The sequence below is a fragment of the Gopherus evgoodei genome, chromosome 23, assembly GCF_007399415.2.
Source record: "Gopherus evgoodei ecotype Sinaloan lineage chromosome 23, rGopEvg1_v1.p, whole genome shotgun sequence".
Classification (NCBI taxonomy): domain Eukaryota; kingdom Metazoa; phylum Chordata; order Testudines; family Testudinidae; genus Gopherus; species Gopherus evgoodei.
The window spans coordinates 4,930,618-4,949,416 of record NC_044344.1 but is presented as its reverse complement, the minus strand read 5'-3'; the positions used below and the strand labels follow the sequence as shown (position 1 = coordinate 4,949,416).

Genomic DNA, 18,799 nt, shown 5'->3' with positions numbered 1-18,799 from the left:
CCTGGCATTGGCCAGTGTCGGAAGACTTGACACTGGGCTGGATGGACCCAGTATGGCCAGTCTTATGTTCCCTTTGCCTCACTCTTGTCTCCCTGTGAGAGAAGTAAAAGGCTCCCCACCAGCTCCAGTTAGCTCCTGCCCCATCCTTGGGCTGTACATGTAGCTCCTCCCAGCTTTTTGCTTTGAGTTGGCATTCTGCTTGCAAGGGCTGCCTTGGGGACCAGCATCCCCCTTGCTCTGCCTGTGTCTCACTGCGCTGGGGGAGTGGTGTGAAGGCAGCAGCGTAGCCTGGCTGAGGTGTTCTGTTTAGTGAATAGAAGCTGTCCTGTCACCCACCCTGGGAGAGTAGCAAAGCACTGGCTTCGGGGCTTACCCCAGCTAAGTCTCCGGCGTCCTAGTTGGCTTTCCGAAGGAGAGGGTGATGAGCAAGTGCCTTGAATGAGGTCACAAGCTGCAGCACTCGCTAGAATACTGCAGGCTCCTAGTCCTTAGAGCAATCCCAGTCTGGATGTAGCTGCGTTTTGAAACTTGCATTGAGGAATGATGCCCACACCTACTGGGAATACAGCGTCCTTAGAAACTGACCACGTCCTATTTTACTTTAGCACACGGCCCCATGGTGGCAGGTGCTGCCCCAGAGCGCTTGCAACCTAAAGCCAGTTTTGTTGGCTTAAAAATAGAAACATTTCTTACAAATGCGTAAGTGCCCCTCCTGACTTTTCAGTGGCGTGAACCTAAGGCAGGAGACCCTCCATTTTCTTCAGTCTCCCAGGTTTTCCCAGAGTGCAGGGTTTGGAAAGTGCTTACACCGCAGATTACATGTTTGGTCTCTTGGGGGAGAAGCCAAGGGGGTTTTCTTGACCTGTCCTCAGACTCATTCCTTTTGCTCTTACTAACAATACAGCTGTTCATGTTTTAGCAGATGCCAGAACCCCTTGTCTGCTACTTGGCCCTCTTCAGGGGGCCATATGCCGTGGGATTTGAGAATATTATTCCTTCTGCCTCAGAGGAGAGTTGGTCCCATCTGTTCCACATGGAGCCTGCGGCAAGAGACTCTTAACTACTTATTCTTGCGTAAATCTTAAATATCTCCTGCGAGTGGAGTATTTCTAACATCTCAGCCAAAGCCCCGCTCTCTCCATTGGGAGCAAAGCCAGCAATGGAGCCTCTTTAAGAATCCCTTGATTTTTGAACCCAAATCCCCCCTGCCTTTTCCAAAAGAGCATCTTCTAAACAGAGCTTTCAGAGGATAGTCAACCCATGGGCTCAGGGCTTATAGGGAAATCCCCACAGGTTGGGAGGGGACCAGCTACCTAAGAAAAATTACAGTTTCAGACCCATTTTGAGGCTGTGGTGACCAAAGCTGCTGGTATAGTCTGTATGATACAAACCCAGACCCAAGTGCCTTCCCTGCTCTGGTTTTCAGTTAAGAATCCATAGTGTGTGGGCTCTGAGTGAAAGGTGCCCATTCCTTTCTTACTGACGTCGTTGAATGGGTTTGTGCTCATCAGGGGAAAGTCTGTGCTGCAGTTAAACAGACCCTGCAAGTTAGTATCTGCTCTGCTGCCTTGTGTAATCCTGTAGTGTCTCTTTCATTAACATTATTTAGCACCTAGAGGCCCCAACCCAGCTGAAGGCTGCGCTGTGCAAACACTGTCTGTCCCGGAGTGCTTAATCTAAGTAGAAAAGTGACTTACTCAAGAGAGTCAGGGATAGCCCCCAATCTTCAGTGGCAGAGTCAGGGATAGCCCCCGATCTTCAGTCCAATGTTCTACTCACTAGACTGTGCTCCCTCTCTCCAGGACTGTGTTTTCTTGTACAGAGATAGACACTTGCACCAAAGTGCCAGTCAGCAGAAGCACAGTTGCTTCCCTGTGTGACCTTCCGCCCACTCGAACCCATGCCTTGTGAAAGGACAGTGTTAAATTCTGTACGGCAAGAGGTGGCCTGCGGTGAAGGCTGGGTATGCAAAAGCTTCCCCTAACTAGAGGAACAGCACTGGGGAATGTTATGCAGACCAGCTTGTCAAACGATGCACTGCTTGGGCCTATAATGAAATCAATGATTCCATAATCCCTGAGCCACAGTCTCAGCCACACCAGAGCGTTGAGAAAGAAGCGATAGGAAAACCCCAGCAATAAATCACAGCCAGGAGTTCTGCCTGTGGATATAGATAACTCTTTATTCTCTGTATGTACATTTTCTTACACAATCGGATGATCTCGTGTAACATTCAGCGCTGAAACAGTCACGTACGCTACGGCATCGCTACTCCCTACGGACACAGTGAAAGTAAAGGACGGGAGGGGAGAGGAGACAAATCCGGGGCCAAAGCCATGTGATGGGGGACGAAGCTAAAACATTCAGTTTTGGTGTCTCTGATCTCACTGCTCCCATCTGAACGGGACAGGTGGCAGAGGTAATGAATACTGGGAGGTTACTGTCCTGAGCAGCCCTGACTCCTGGAGAGAAGGGGGAAAGGGACAAGATCAAATTGGTAGAACTGGCATTTCTCTCACAGCGCTTTCTCTGTAATGGTCTCAGACCTATACTTCCTGGGCAGCGAACCACTGCTGGACGGAGCTTGGAGCTGGGTGGGGACCTCTAAGGCTGGCCCTGGCTGTTCTCCCCCCATTTCTCTCCTCGTGGGGAAAGCTTTCCTGTGTATTTCTCTTTCTGTCCGTGGTCAATAATTGTCCATGGTCAATCTGCTGCTGCCTGCGTCAGGCACCGCGTCTCCTCCTGTGGGAAGTTCCAGGGGGAGGAAGTTGCATGCGCCTTCCGTTGTACAGTTCCCACATGTGGGGAGAGCCAGCAAACGTTGGTCCTGGGGAGAACGAGGCACTGTTAAGAGCCAGGCATGGGGTGGACAGGTAGGCACTGCTGGCTTCCCATGCGTCCTTCTGCTGACGCACCTTGGTCCTTGCCCAGCTCCACTTCTGCTCTCCTGCCTAGGGTCTAAGGACCCACCACATTGATCCATGCTGCTCAGGTGCCCAGAATATGCCCTCCTCTGCACAGGGGCCCTTATTTGGGTTGCTGCAGCATTAGGCCCTTTTGAGGACTGGGCTTCCAGCAGGCCTAACATCTCCCAACTCCACCCAAAGATGGGTGGTGGGGGTAGGGTGGGGACAAGACAATAAAGGCATCCAGGAAAACACACTTCTCTGTGTAGTCTGAAAGTGAAGGCTTGCTATTCTTGACAGTAAAAAACACTGTTGAAAGCGATTACCCTTCCTGGAAAGGCTTGGTTGCCTTCTGTGCCAGGAAGCTGAATCATAGCCCTAGGTGTGTTTGCACAGGGTGTGATCACACAGACACGCACAGTAACCAGTAAAGACAAAGTGCTTTGGAAAGTTAGTGGCATGGTTAGTTAAGACAATAAACACCCTTAAGCTGGAGTTCCCGTGACTGTGGTGTAACAGAGCAGTGTATTTAGCCAGGTGTACTGCTGGTACTGTGGTGACCGGTCCCTGGGGTTCGTTAATACCAAGGTTTCTAAAAGCGAAGCATTGGAATGGCCTGAAGGTTAGTTTATTCCCTGGGAAGACATGTAGAGATTTGTGGCAAGAGAAAAGAGAATCATTTGCTCACAAATAACATTCAGGCACTGAGCCAGCATCACTGGAACGAAACAAAAATGGCTCGTTTCAGATGCATAAAATTTGTGTGACTGGTTCAGGGCCTTTGTGGGGAATTTAAAGGTAAATTAATTTGAAATCTAGGCAGCAGAGTGACACAGGACTGGAGTGGAACATGAGCAGCAGCTTGTTTATCTTGAGCTTCAGAACCTGAACTAGATCATTGGAGTTACCCTTTGCCAGAATGAGGATGGCAGCAGCGTTTGATGAGTGATCAGTTGGGCTGTTGGCAATGACTTGAAAAGCATCTTCCCTTTCCTCCTCGGCCTCAACTTTGCATTGACCTTGTCCCCTTGTTCCACCTCACTATTAAATTTTGTTTGGCTCTGCACAATAGGCTTTTCATTGACGTTCAGGGTCCGAGCCTGTCAATTGCAGAAGTCTCTCGATACCTGTCATCTTCAAATTGTAGACTCCAGCTGTGTGCCCAAAGTGCTGCTTATTACACCAGACACAACTGTTTCCCTGTTGCCTTGTCCCCCCCCGTGTGTATGTTTTCTCCACTGGCTAGCTCCCCTCCTTTGCTGCGATTGGTAGCTCTTTGGGCAAAGACTATTTTGTCATTACAGATCCACGCACGGCACAGTGGAGTCTTGATCCTGACTGGGGCCTCTACCATAATACAAATGTTAAACAGCAATAATGTGAAAGTGCTCAGGACCTCGCAGGAGGTGACCTTGGCAGTCTCAGGCCCACGAGAGAGGGTCAGTGACTTGGGAAAATACAAACCTCAATGTAAGTAGCTCAAGGGAGCAGTAAGTTTCCTCTGTTAGATAAAGGATGAGCGGCATTTTGGGTATAAGGCTTATTGACCTCTCATTGTTTGATTTACCCTCCTGTATGGGCCCATTGGTTTGCACACCAAGTAGTTCCACGCACTTCCAGACAATCAGCTAACAGACACATAGCTGTAAACGTAAACGGAGAATCGTATGATGAAGGACGCCATGCACATCCCTCCTCATTTTGCCAGAGCTCGCAGCTGAGACTTTGTTTAGCGAGTTCCAGTTTTAGATGAGCTTGTTGGACATATGGCTGGTGAAAGTGGGTGAGGCTGGCTTTGAGGATGGTCTTAACGCTTTCCAATACCACTGGTTTGACAGAGAGGACACTATGGAACCTCGCTATGCGTTGACAGACAACGGATGGAATCTGCAGAGTATCACAGTTGACTTGGGTTTTCAGTGAAGGCAGAAAATTGCAACTGTCCCCTGACAGGAGTGGCCCATAGAGAGTCCAAGTGTGGTTCATGTCCACTAACTGAGAGGATCAAGGATATTTACGTCTGGGATTTTGTTACCCACGCCATCACACTGTCAATGTAGGATTCAGTCATGTCCTTAATCCAGGTTTGGTGTACACGCAGTAGGCTGCACTAAGAATTGAAGCAGTCATTGGTTGAAGCCGCCGTATCTCCTCATCTGCGTCCGTTTCCCACCCATATGGAGAAAGCTACTCACAGTCCCATGGGCAGACATCTGATTTGGTTGGGCTGGGACCCCTGGTTTCATCTCTCTGTTCTTCTGCTGTTTTGCTTTCGGCTGGGGTGGCGTGGACAGGACTGATGTCTCCTGCCTCCAGCAGATGCACCTCCGAGGTTTTGCTGGTTTCTACTTCATCCTTTGCGGCCACTGTTGGAACCCCTTCCGCTTCCCACGGGCAGATGTCTGCCATCGTGCTGCTACCTGTGCTAAGACACCTGGTCACGATGGGTGCCACGCCCACTTCCCAGGGGAGCACATCTGCCATCATGCTATGACCTTTGCTGAAACCTCTCGGGGGCTTGGGGTCAGGCACGAGGCGATGCAGCGGCTTGTGTTCGGCCTGGCCCATGGGTTTACTTTTTGATTGTTTCAGCTGGGATGTTGGAGTTTCTGTGACAGCTGTGTTGGCTGTTTCCATGACTGCCTGACTGGACAAGGCTCCTTCGACGTCCCACGGATGTATTTCCGCCTTCAGACTTGCTTTCTCAATCGCTTTTGGGTCTAATCCTTCCCAAGGGCAAATATCGGACTTCTTGATTTCGATGCTGTCAGATTTCCTCGACAGAATTTTGCCCAGGTCAGTTGTTATAGAGGAGTCCTCCCAGGGGCAGATGGACTCTTGCTGGCTGCTTCCCTTCTCCAGCTTTCTAGCTGGGATGTCTCCAGTTCCTCTTGAACCTGTCTTCTCCCTCCGACTTGTGTCCTGTCTTAATTTCCCTTTAGCTGATGGAGCTCCAGACGCTTCCCAAGGGCATATTTCAGCTTTAACGCTGGCTTCAACCTCCTCACTTTCCCAAGGGCAAACATCGGCCTTTTTGCTCTCCACACTGCTGGATTTCTTTGAAGGGCCTTTGGATGGTTCAAAGCTTTTACTGTCCATTTTTACAGCGGGGGATTCCTCCACGCTCAGGCTCTCCCAGGGGCAGATGGACTCTCGCTGGCTGCTTCCCTTCTCCAGCGTTTTAGATGGACCTGCTGCTGCTTTCAAGGTGATGCTCTGGTCGCCTTTGGAGAGACCAACTTTCTCCCTTGTTCCTTTCTCTGGTGGAGTCTCAGCCACCTCCCAGGGGCAGATTTCAGTTTTAACACTGGCTTCAATGTCTGCATTTTCCCAGGGACAAACCTCTGCCTTCTTGCTTTCAACACTGTGCGATTTCTTTGAAGCTGCTTGATACAGATCTAGGCTTTTAGTAGCAGGCTTGACTGAGAGTTCCTCCTTGTCCATACTTTCCCAGGGGCAGACAGATTCTCGCTGGCTGCCCTCCGTTTCTAACTTCTTAGATGGCATATCTCCAGTCCCCCTTGAACCGGCTCTATAAGCTCCATCGCTCTTCTGTTTTACTTTCCCTTTATCTGATGGCGCTTCAGCTGCTTCCCAGGGGCAGATTTCCGTTTGAATGCTGGTTTCAACCTCTGCACTTTCCCATGGACAAACCTCTGCCTTTTTGTTATCAGCACTGTCCGATTTCTTGGAGGCAACTTTAGCCAGATCAAAACTTTTGGAAGCTGGTTTTATTGGTGGTTCCTTCGCATCCATGGTCTCCCAGGGACAGATGGATTCTCTCTGGCTGCTCCCCTTCTCCTGTGTTATAGATGGACCTATTGCTTTTGACCTGATGTTCTTATCCTCTTTGGAAGCCAAACCAACTTTTCTTAATAAAGTTCCTTTCTCTGATGGTGCATCAGCCACCTCCCAGGGGTAGGTTTCAGCATTAACACTGGTTTCGACCTCCTCTGTTTCCCACGGGCAAACCTCTGCTTTTCTGCTCTCGACGCTGTCAGATTTCTTTGAAGTCCCTTTAGGCAGATCAGTGTGCTTTGTGTCAGCTTTCGCTGACAGTTCCTCCATATCCAAGCTCTCCCAGGGGCAGATGGCCTCTCGCTGGCTGGTCCTCGTCGTCGGTGTTTTGCCTGGACCTGCCGCTGCTTTCAGCGGGATGCTCTTGTCCCCTCTGGGAGATGTATCTTTATCCTGTTTCACTGGTGGAGCTTCAATCACGTCCACAGGGCATATTTCATCTTTGACACTGGTTATTACCTCTGCGGTTTCCCAGGGGCATGCCTCGGGATTCTTGCTGTCCATGTTGGCGTGACAGGGTGTTTTATCCTCATCCCTGCTCAGGGGTTGCAGGGCTCCACCAGAATCTATGGTCTCCCAGGGACACGTGGATTCCCATTGGCTTCTCACCCTCTCCAGCTTCCTACGTATGATGCCTCCTGTGTCTTTTGAACGCCTCCTTTCTGCGCCGCTGCTTGCTTTGGCTGGCGCCGACCCATCTTGGGGACCATCTGCTTCTTCCAGCCTCACATCCCAGGGGCATATTTCAAACATTTTGCTGGTGTCCTTGTTTTGCAGGGGTGGGGTTGTAGTCTCCTCTTCCCAGGGGCAGATGGTGGCTTGTTTACTGATTTTCTGCCTGCTTTCCTCAGGACCTCTGGCTGTGGCCTCTTGCCTTGCCGTCCCGCTGCTGGAGAGCGTTGAGGTTTCAGCCAGTTTGGGCTTATCACATCTACTGCCAGCCTCTCTTTCTTTCTCTTTCTCCCTCTGGCTCCCCTCGTCCTCCTTTCTTCTTTTAATGCTGCTCTTCTCCCTTGCCCGGTTAAACGCTTTGATGGCTAACCCTAAACCCTTGAGGGAGCTTTTCTGGGGGAGGATTTTAAGGCTTTGGGCTTTTGCCAAAGAGCTGTTCGGTTTCTCAGCACCTGGTTCGCTCGACTTGTCCTGCTGACTCTGACTGAAAACCTCCTCCTCTGTCAGTTCCCACGGGCATATTTCCGCAGCAAAGGAAGGTACAAACGGCAGCCTGCTGTTCCCAGGCGTAGACGGAGGTTGCACATTATCTTCTCCCCGCTCTGCCTTCTCCGTCTTTCCCGAAAGCTGCTCCACCTCCCATGGACAGCTGTAGATCAGCGCCCCGGTATCTTTGGAGCTCTGGCTGGGAGCATCTGTGGCAGGCTGCATGTGCTCCTGAGAGTCCCAGGGGGCAACCTCGCTCCTTTCGAGGCTATGAGCCAAGCTTTGGTACCTGATGGGTGGTTGCGGTGGTGTTCTCTTGCCGGCTGGGGGCGCCCTCCCCAACAGGTGAGAACTGTCGACGCTGATGCTTTTTATCGGGGTATACGTGACGTGTTTCTGTGCCTTGCTCTCTGGCGGGCTCACTTCCCCCTCCCAGGGGCAAACGGTGGCCCTGTCAAAGCTGTCTTGCAGGAGGGAGCTCACAGTCCCTTTGGCTACGTCGTTGCTCTGCGGCTGCATCCCTGCCTCCTGGGCCTGCTCAGCGGCCCCCGCGCCATCTGCGCGCCCTGAGGATTGCGTTTCAGGAGTGGAAGCTCCCTCCTTCCCCTTCCCCTCCTTTTCTCCAGCTTGTTCACAGCCGTCTTCCAAATATGCCTGGCTGGTCAACAGCAGGGCCTTCTCTCTGGCGCTCGTGAGGACGCTGAGGGATTTCTGCAAGGGGGACGGTTTGGGGTGAAGGGGTTTCTTGTCTGCCAACAGGTTGTGGGCACTGGCAGACTTGTAGACGAGGGGGGCTGAATCCAGGGAATCACTGTTGGTTCTCTCAGAGGCTTTCTTGGCCAGCTTTTTCCTCATCAAGGTGTCTAGCAGCGGGGGCTCCTTGCAGACGCTGTCGTGCCTGGGGGGCGAGGAGCCCTCCTTGGGGTCCTGCACATGGTCGTAGGTGCTGTGGGACTTCCTCAGAGAGAAGGCTTTGTGCTTGGAGGGGTCATCTTTCACCTTCACGCTGGAGCTGCCGGAGTCCAGAAGCCTTCTTTTGTAGGAGCCGGAGCGACTCCCGCCGCCAGCCCCGCTGGAGCTGTCCTTGTCCTCTCTGCTGCACTGCCGAGACACAGACTCTGGTATCTCGGTGATACGCCTCATAATGGAGCGACCCAGGCCCTTCTTGGAGCTCCTCTTTTTCTGAAGGTGAGGGTTGTTGGCGGTCATCTTCTTGGTTTTGTGGACCTCCAGCTCCGTGTAAAGCTTTTTTAATTCATCCTACAGGTTGGGTGGAGTTTGGGAAGGCAGAGGAGAGAGGATAAAAAGAAAGGAGCACCGGTAAATATATAAAAACTCAAAGTGTAATAACACCACTTGGTTGGTATGGCTCTGGAGCAAAAACCATAGGCCTCTGCTCCTTGAGTGAAAGGACCAGGTCTGTTAGTTTGAGAACGTGTAGCCAACCAGCCGGCCAGGCCTATGTAGAAGAATGGGTTCATGAGACACCCGGAGGGCAGTTCAGAATCAAACTCTTTTGGTTTTCAGCCAACATATTAGAATTTATTTTAATCTACCCCAAGTTTTCCACAGAAAACAAATCCATTTCCCACCCAGCTTCTCTACAAGCCCAGGAATTAACAGCAAGCCTGGTTGCTCCCAGGATGGGCCGACATGGGGGAGCACATATCCTGGAGAGCAATACAGCCTCCCAAAGTGAGATGAGATAAATCTGATCCAATCAGGGCTGAGTCATGTTTACTCAACTTCCCCTCCCCTCTCACCAGCGTGCGTTTCTAAGCCCAGTCCTTGGGCTGATCGGGACATCACAGAGCGAATCTTGATTAAACTGAATCATCCAGTTCTTTGAAGGGTTTTCTCAGGGCTGGGATTTTCAAAGGGAGGTGCCTAAATCCCATTGGAAGGCTCCTCCTGGCCCTTTGTGCCTATGAACCTCTGAAATGTATGTTGCTTGTCAGCCTCTGAGTTCATTTTCCTTTCTGATCAGGGGAGTAAAATGTGTCTGGATTTCCTATAGGAGAGGGGTTGGGAGGAAGAGAGGGCGGCGGTGAGGGGGGTTGGATTGAGCTGGGATACAGCCATCCATTGTACCAGCCCCATCTGTTCATGCAGGCTTTTTAAACCTGGTGCTCAGCACCTTGGAAAACCAGACCCTCATTGCTAACCCCTCAAGCTGCAAAGGAGAAGCCCTCCACTTGTGACACCTCTCCCTCTACCCCACAGCACTGTGTGCCTGGGTCTTCAGCAAGGCAGACAGAGCCACCAGGCCAGTGGGGTGACTCCTGGGAGTAAGGGCTGATGGATCAGGCCCTGAGAAAGGTCTGAACTTAGCACCCCACCACCATTTCAATTGAGTGTTGATTCTGGAGACTAACGAGGATGTTGTAGATGTCAGCCTTATGAACTGCTTTGTTACTGACTGTCCTACCGGTCGCGGCTGGAGCACAGGCGAAGCAGCCCCTGCTTCCACCCCTTCCCCTCCCCCTGTCCCATGCTCGCAGAGGGATGTCACCCCTCACTCGAGGAGGGAAGGGAGATCCATGAAAGCCCCAGGGCAGGTATAACCCTCGCCACCCCTTTTGGTTTGCTTCAGGAGAAAGACTGCAAAAGGCAACTCTTACTCTGCACAGTTCTGCATAGCTAGCGTCAAAAGAAGGTCCTGAGTGTGCCACCCACCCGAATGTCATCGGGGTCGAGGCTGTGCTCACTCCATGCCGACGTGATGCTGTTGTTCAGGCAGGAGCCCGAGCGCCGCATGTCCAACTCGTCCTCATAGACCTCTGCCGCGATCTCCTCCCGCAGGGGCGATTTGGCGTGCAAGAACTGGGGGAAGAGAGCGGTGGCACAGGTTGAAGCCCTCGCTGCTTGCCAGCTGGGGTTGTCAGGGCAGCCTAAGGAGTTTGGCCTGCAAATGCACCTAGCTCCTCTTGGACGCCTTTGCAAATCCTGCATCCACCTTGCCTGTCTTTCTCCTTAATGACCTAGGGCTTGTCTTCACTGCAGAATTATACCCAGAGCATCGCCCCTCGCTCGCATCCCACCCACACATGTGAATGCTTCTCCCAAGCAGGGTGGGTCTATTAACATCAGTTGCCCAGCTTTAGAGAGGGAATAGGCTACAGATCGAGTGAGCGCAACTCAGCTGCTAACACAGCCTCTCTGTAGTGTGGACGCGGGCTAGCTCTGCTTGACTGCTGCTGATCCTCCAGTGCCATCCCCCAATTCCCCCCGTGCACCGAGAAAGGACAGAAAAGTTGCCCCGCAGGTAAGCAGGAAAGAATTTGTAGAGCGGCTTAGCCTGCTGAAGCCCAAAGACCCCTGCGATACGCCCCCCGGGAGTCTTTAACACAACAACATGGGTGCACACAGCACCGGTGTGGACACAGCCGCTGGGGTGCTGTCATGTGGCTGCACTCCCTTGAGGGAGGCAAACTTGAGAGGAGATACCTGGGTGTAGATAACTGCAGTCAAGACAGAAGCCTTTTGTCTGTCTGTCTGTCTGTCTGTCCCTTCCCTCCTCCACCCCCCCCTGCAGTATAATGTAGCTTTGCACCAGTTAACCGGCGTGGTTGGCAGTAAGCACATCAGTCACTCAGATACTAGCCAGGGCCGCCAATCATGCGTCACCCCTGCCGGGGGCCTTGGTACCCAATTTTTTTAGCACTCCTGAATGGTACTGGAGTGACTGATGTGACTGGCCCTCCTTCCTCCCAGCTCTCTGTGCAGTTGGATAACCCAGAATGCATTGCCCACCACTGCAATACATGCAAGCCCTCAAGGCACTATCTACCCCTTGCCAGCTCTGCACCACTACCCCAGCCCTGGGCAGAGGGGGCACTGCAGGGCAGGCTGGAGGAGGGAAGGTGAGTGGCTGGGTCTGACCTCTCCCCCTGGAAAGCCCCATGGCGCAGTCCTTGCTGCACCGTCTCCTACAGCTTCTGAATCAGGGAGGTACAAATGGCCCCGCTGTTGTCTCAGACTGTGCAAGGACGAATTTGCCGCTCTATTTCCAATGCTGCAGCATCTGCAAATGGTTATCTCTTGCAGGCCGGTCAGTTCACAGGGAGCAGACAGGCTGCTTAGCTTGTTAGGGATGGCTCTGGATGCTTGTAAAGGATTTAAATAGGGGAATCTAACTGGAAGGAGAAAGCAGGATTGTGTTTTCAGCCTCCGGGAGAGCAATGCTGGGGGAAGAGGCCGGAGGCCGGTTACCTTTGGGATGAAGAGCAGCGCCAGCGTTATGGTGATGGTGACGTGCGTGTGAATAAAGAAGAGCAGCAGCGTCCAGTCGGGATGCAGTGAGGGAACCATCACGAACCTAGAGGGGGAGGCAGGGAGGTAATTTACCGAGGGCCGGACTTGGTCTTTCTTCCCCACGGCCTTGGGGAATAAAATCTTACCCGCACATTTGCAAAAGGGACTGGGGGCTAAAGCCCCAGTGACAGCTGCCGGGAGGCTGGGAATCGTCCTAGGCACTCTATTGGACTTTGGATCCAGACCAAGAGAGGTACCACATAAAAGCTTTGGACCAGATCCCCTTTGCTCTGTCACAATGCCTTTGTTTGGGGGCCTGATTCACCTCTCCTGGACCCTGGTGTAAATCATTGACACCAGTGTCTTTACATGGATGTAACACAGCTGGGAGGGAGGGAATCGGTCCTAGTGGGAGCCTGGCCTGAGAAAAGCCTGATTAAAGACAAATAAAGTCCCCAGCATTTGGCCCATCTAATTAAATTATCCCACTCCTTTGCTGGGCAAGGTGGGGGTGCAGTCCCCACTTACCCTTGACCTGCCCCCATGACCAACAGCTACAGCACAAGCCTCAGCGGGTGTGCAAAATCTAGGTCCGGCCCTGGCGGAAGAGGGGAACGGGACTGTGCTTGCTGCTGAGACATGAGTCTCCAGCTCCCTTTCTAGCTGAACTGGACTGAGCTGTGGGGCACCCTGGGCAGAGACAGCACCAGGTCCTGCAGCCAAAGGAAACCCCTGGCAGTGCGATTTCCCCATCCCCACCTGACAACGTGGAAGGCCGCAGAGATGATCATCTCATTGTGCAGGGCGATGCCCATGTAGCGAGGTTCATGGAAGGCAGAGGGCACCGTCCGGGTGGCGTAGCACAAGAAGCTGCCCCAGAATAAGAAGAGCATCTCAGCTGGCAGGAGAAAAAGAGAGATGGAAAGCTGAGCAATAAAGGCCAGAGCCCGTTGCTCTAGGACATTCATTTTTTATATCGCGAAGCCGTGCTCCGTGGAGCGCAGGTGGCAACCAGCTGATGGTCTAGTTAAGGCGAGCTAGCTGGCACGAACTCAGCCTTCTTCCGTGCCCGCCCACCGGGCACTTCTCTCTGCCTAGAGCCAGAATGGCCTGTATGCCGCAAGCCCTCAATGGTTTCCAAGTGGAACAGATTGATTGCAGGGCAGGATCACTGTGGTTCTGAAGGCAGCGTTGTGATCCCCAGAACACCGCACATTATTAGAGTCGTCCGGACCGGGACGGGAAAGAGGGGCAGCCCCGGAGACCTGCCTGGATCTCCCCTCTGTTTTATTTGCCCCTCTGTGCATCCGTGGAAGTAAACCCGCAAGAGAGACCAGGAGGGGAAGCCAACGTGTGTGAGTTATGCAATAAGCACTATAGCATCTGCTACTTGGCTTCTGCCGCAGATCCCAGACATTGTGCATTGGGGCCCACGTCTCCCCATCAGTGCAATGGGACATCGCCATGTTGCCAAGGCAGGTGGAGGAGCCTGAAAGGAGGCCTGCCATAGCACCTCCACAGCACAGCGGGTGGAGTGGAGGACCAGCAGCAGAAGGTTCTCCCATGAGGGCCATTTCAGTGCTAATGCGCGGCCTTTCGTTATTAGCCAGGCACGTTTCAGGGGCCATTCTGACCCTCCTCACCACAGGCCAGGTTCTGCCACTCTTGCTCCTCCCAAGTGGTACCTGAAAGTGGGAATAATCCCGCTCATGTCAACGGGGCCACTTGAGGAGCAGGGTAAGCAAACCCGGCCCCATGTGATTTACATTGAACCTGCTTGTGGCTTTCCTGCCTCCTCGCTGAGAATTGCTCTGGGCCAGAACTGGTCGCAGTGAGTATGTCAACACTGCACACTAAGCTTGGGTTCTGACTCCGGTTTGAGCCCAAGCCCCTACTTCTGTCCACACACAAATCAGTCTGACCCAGGTCAGCAAGCGCTCAAGACCCAAGTCCTAGGACCCTGCTAGATGGGGTGGCTCAGAGTCCAAGCCCTGCTGAAACTTAGTTCCAAGCCCTGTCATTTTGCAATGTGGACGCAGTTTAAGCCACAGACTCAAGTCAGAAGGACGTGTTAGCAGTTGTAAACCTAGGTTTACACTGCAGGGTGGACTCTCAAGTGTGGGATTGGAAACACCAAGTCCCCAAGCCTGGGTCCTACAGACAAGCCCACTGAGTCTCTTAAGCACCTTGCCCCATTTGTGGGCTCTGTCCCCTTAGACCTTTGTAGATTCTGGGACAATGAGATCTCTGGGCAAACTGAAGGTCCCCTCCCCTCCCTCTCTTTTGATGTCCGAAGCTTCGGACGGAGGGTCTCACCCACAACCATCATGTAGTCCCACCGATCATGGTCGCAGATGTAGAACTGGAGCCCCTTGACGGTCTGGGAGCGGATCACCAGCGGGATGTTCTTATCGATGTTCTCCAACATCCCCACCGTCCAGGCGGCCAGGAACCAGAGCACCAAGAGCAGGATCAGCCCCAGCATCTTCAGCACCCGCCCGCTGGTCATGTAGGGCATTCGCTGGGCCGAGCGGGAGAGAAACACCTTCAGGACCCTGCATGACAGAGAAGGAGGAGGTGACTCTAGCATCCCCGTGGGCCTTTCCTTCGACGGCCAGCTGATGGCGGACTTAGGACTTCAAGGGGTCCCTTTGTGCCGGGTGGCTTTCACCCGCAGTGCTCTGGAGTCTCGTTGCATCTTGTCTGCACCGTCACACCGCTAAAAGAATAGCCCACCTGATAGAAGGGGATTAAAATATTAATTATATCAGGTCTGAGGCCATGCAGGTGTACAGTAACTCCTCACTTAACATTGTAGTTCTGTTCCTGAAAAATGCAACTTTAAGTGAAACGATGTTAAGCGAATACCAATTTCCCCATAAGAATTAATGTACATGGGGTGGGGGGGTGGTTAGGTTCCAGGGAAAAAAATTTTTTCCTGACAAAAGGCATTATATACATTTTAAACAAGCAGTTTAATACAGGTATGAGTTTTAAACAATTTTAAAGAAACAATTTAATATTACAGTCATCACTGCTGAGTATGAAGCTTGGTTGAGGTTTGGAGTCAGAGAGTGGGAGAGGATGGATTGTCCGGCTGCACCTTTTGCTGTTCTTGCAAGCACAGGCACTGACTTTGCCGGGGCAGGGGGTTCAACCCTCGGCCCATCTACTCCACTCCACCCTTGATCTGCCTCTTCTCCCCCTTCCCCACCTCCCCCTTTACTTCACATGCTGTGTTCTCACTCCTCCCCCCTCCCTTCTGAACGCTGCAAGCCAGCTGATTGCCATGGGCAGGAGGCAGGGGAGGGAGGGGGAGCCTGCGCGCCGAGTCCTCGCTGCTCCCCCCCCGCCTCCTAAACACCGCAAGCCAGCTGCTAGCCGCGGGCAGGAGGAGGGGGAGCCTGCGCGCCGAGTCCTCACTGCTCCTGTCTCCTAAACGCCGCAAGTCAGCTGATAGCCACGGGCGGGGGGAGGAGGGGGAAGGTGCTGATCTGCCGGGTCTGCTGGTGGGCAGGAGACGCTATGGGGATGGGGGGGGCATAGGGAGGCTGCCAGCTGCGGAGAAAGCAGGCAGCCAAACAACGTAAGAGTGGAGCATTGCACAACTTTAAATGAGCATGTTCCCTAATTGATCAGCAACGTAACAACAAAACAACATTAACCGGGATGACTTTAAGTGAGGAGTTGCTGTCACTGTAAACTAGCATGGGGCTGTGAGTTCAACAGCGAGATTGTAAACCCCTTGGGTGGGGGACTGTCTTTTTGTCCTGTGTTTGTACAGCACCTGGCACACGAGGGGCCAGGTGGCTCCTGGGTGCTACGATAATACAAATAATTAATCATCATAAACAAAATGACCCTCTCGTGTATGGAGCAAGATCTGCCCGTGTGCCTTTAGACCGACATTGGGCCTGGGTGAATTACAGTTTTTAATTTAATGTTAGTCTATGTGATAAGCCCAAAGCACGTGACCCGAAAGAAGGCGATCCTGAGAAAGTGCGGTTGTTTGTGTTAGATCTGTGTGAACCTTCAGGTACCGGCATGATCTTATTTAAAGTTTGAGTTGAGGCAAGGAAAAGAAAAATATGGTTAATTGGACATAAGGACATAAGGACAACCATATTGGGTCAGACCAAAGGTCCATCAAGCCCAATGTCCTGTCTTTCAACAGTGGCCAATGGCAGATGCCCCAGAGGGAATGAACAGACAGGTTATCATCGAGTGAGCCATGCCCTGTCACCCAATCCCAGCTTCTGGCAAACAGGGGCAGTAAATAATTGGTGATCTAGGTTTGTTTAATTTATTATGAAGAACTGCTTAGGAAGAAATATGGCAAAAAAAAAAAACAAGAAAAAAACCTTGAAAATGGGGACCCAGCCCTTTAATCTTGTCTTAACTGGGCCTGTGGATGGGGTTCCGCTCTTCGGGCTTTAGCTAAGATCCAGCATCTGGCAACGACATTTCTTGTTTAGTATAGTGTAGACAAGGCCAGGCTTTTAGGGGTTTCTTTGTCACATCTGTTACCTTCCCACTATCGCATGACTGCAGGGAGGCCAGGTTCTCCTGAGGCAGTTGTGAATTTCTGGCCAATGCTCTTTGTTGGTAGGCTGTCAAGCGTAAGTGTGTATACGCTTGTATTTGTGGATGGATGTAATCATCACCAAGTGGCTTTTGGACTCGCGTGGCAGCTGAGCTGTGGTGAAACTTAGTCCATGTATTAGGGAAATTATTTCCAGTTCCTGTGGGGATTGAACATAACCAGTCAGCAGTTCTGCTCCTCACTGGACCAATTTACTGAGGCTCAGAGTGGATTATCCATCCTTGGCCGTTTTAAAATCAAGACTGGATGTTTTTTGAAAAGATAATATAAGAACATAAGAACGGCCATACTGGGTCAGACCAAAGGTCCATCTAGCCTAGTATCCTGTCTACTGACAGCGGCCAATGCCAAGTGCCCCAGAAGGAGGGAGTGAACCTAACAGGTAATGATCAAGTGATCTCTCTCCTGCCATCCATCTCCACCCGCTGACAAACAGAGGCTAGGGACATCATTCCTTACCCAGCCTGGCTCATAGCTTTTAATGGACTTAAAACCTGCATGAATTTATCTAGTTCTGTCTTAAACATTGTTATAGTCCCTGCCTTCACAACCTCCTTAGGCAAGGAGTTCCACAGGTTGACTGTGTGCTGTGTGAAGAACAACTTCCTTTTATTTGTTTTAACCCTGCTGCCGATTAAGATCTGTTCTAGAATTTTTTTCTTGGGCAGTCCTATGGCCTGTGTCAGATGGGGGGTGAGACCGATTGATCACAATGGTCCCCTTTTGGCTTCGGAGTCTATGAAACAGCTGCTTGTGGGAGGGCTGCTAGAAGGAGGTACTGTCTGATGGGTCATTGCCCCGGCTGTGTTACCTGTAGAGCTTGAGGGTGATGGTTCCGTAGACGATGGCAAACCCAAGCATGCGCACCCAGCGCAGGACGATGCAGCGGAAAATGCTCGGCTTGAAGTACAAGATAAACACCTGGACAGAAAGGGGAGAGAGGGGTGACTCCGGGGCAGCTCAAATCTCTGTTTGGGGAAGCTGGGAGGGCCTTGCTGCTCCGACTTTCCCAGCTTGGACTGCACTTGAGATTTGGAGCCTAGGTCTTGTTTGCACCTGTGGACCTTTGAGACTGCTCTGGCAGCATTTTGGGGCATTATAATGGGTGTCAGTGATGTTAATAGCCGCACTGAGGCCCTGGGACGCCGCCAATGCAGTGGAAAAAGGGGTTTGCGGCTCATCTAGACTCGGATAAAAGTTGGGTTGTTGGATTGGGTTAGCTACCCGAGTTCTAACAAAACATCTTTTATCTTCGTCTAGACCCGGGGTAGGCAACCTATGGCCCGAGTGCCGAAGGCAGCACGCGAGCTGATTTTCAGTGGCACTCACACTGCCTGGGTCCTGGCCACCAGTCCAGGGGGGCTCTGCATTTTAATTTAATTTTAAATGAAGCTTCTTAAACATTTTCAAGGCCTTATTTACTCTACATACAAGAATAGTTTAGTTATAGAAAGAGACCTTTTAAAAACGTTAAAATGTCTTATGGGCACGTGGAACCTTAAATGAGAGTGAATAAATGAAGATTTAGCACAGCACTTCTGAGAGGTTGCCGACCCCTGGTCTAGACAGAGCCTTAGTTTAATGTGAATTAGGCCCAATGTCTTCTGTGCAGTGTTGTGCGTGTGTTGTGCGTCAGAACCCTAGCACGATTCACAGAAGGGACTGGATGTTTATAGGGAGAATGAGAATTCTAGCAAATACTAACCAAATACTAAACTAAGTAACTCTCCTCGGCCCCCTTATTTTGGGAGTGAGGGTACGTACGTGTGAGAGAGTTGCTGAAAAACCCAAGGATCAGTTACTTTGGAAAAGACTCACTCCCCTTCCCTGGTGCTTTCTTGAAAGGCGGAAGCAGTAAATCTTGCAGGACAGAGAGAGGATTAAGATCATTTAATTTAATTCCAGTGGCCGAAAAGGGATTTGAGTTCTTGAGAAGGATGATCTCACGGGAGCTGGTGGCCGGGCCAGCAAAATTAGCCATCAGCGTAGTTGCCCTCACACCCTGTTGGATGGCAGATCTCTCGCTGTCCCTGGCCTGGAGGAGGAAGCCAGGATCCTGGAGGGAATCCTTCCAGAAGAG

At 51.8% G+C, this 18,799-nt stretch overlaps 1 protein-coding gene across 3 annotated transcripts in view; it reads right to left on the bottom strand.

Annotated features, from left to right (window-relative positions):
- Nucleotides 1-7: 7 nt before the first annotated feature.
- Nucleotides 8-18,799, bottom strand: part of GPR179 (G protein-coupled receptor 179) — a 40,817-nt gene continuing 22,025 nt past the window's right edge. For all 3 annotated transcript variants that reach the window (XM_030541265.1, XM_030541266.1, XM_030541267.1), the window contains 6 exons: nucleotides 17,531-17,640; nucleotides 14,433-14,671; nucleotides 12,876-13,014; nucleotides 12,075-12,180; nucleotides 10,539-10,685; nucleotides 8-9,122 (listed from right to left, as the gene is read on the bottom strand). In XM_030541265.1, coding sequence (XP_030397125.1) covers nucleotides 5,094-9,122; nucleotides 10,539-10,685; nucleotides 12,075-12,180; nucleotides 12,876-13,014; nucleotides 14,433-14,671; nucleotides 17,531-17,640 — 4,770 coding nt within the window. In that variant the 3' untranslated portion in view covers nucleotides 8-5,093. The remainder of the gene's footprint in view (nucleotides 9,123-10,538; nucleotides 10,686-12,074; nucleotides 12,181-12,875; nucleotides 13,015-14,432; nucleotides 14,672-17,530; nucleotides 17,641-18,799) is intronic.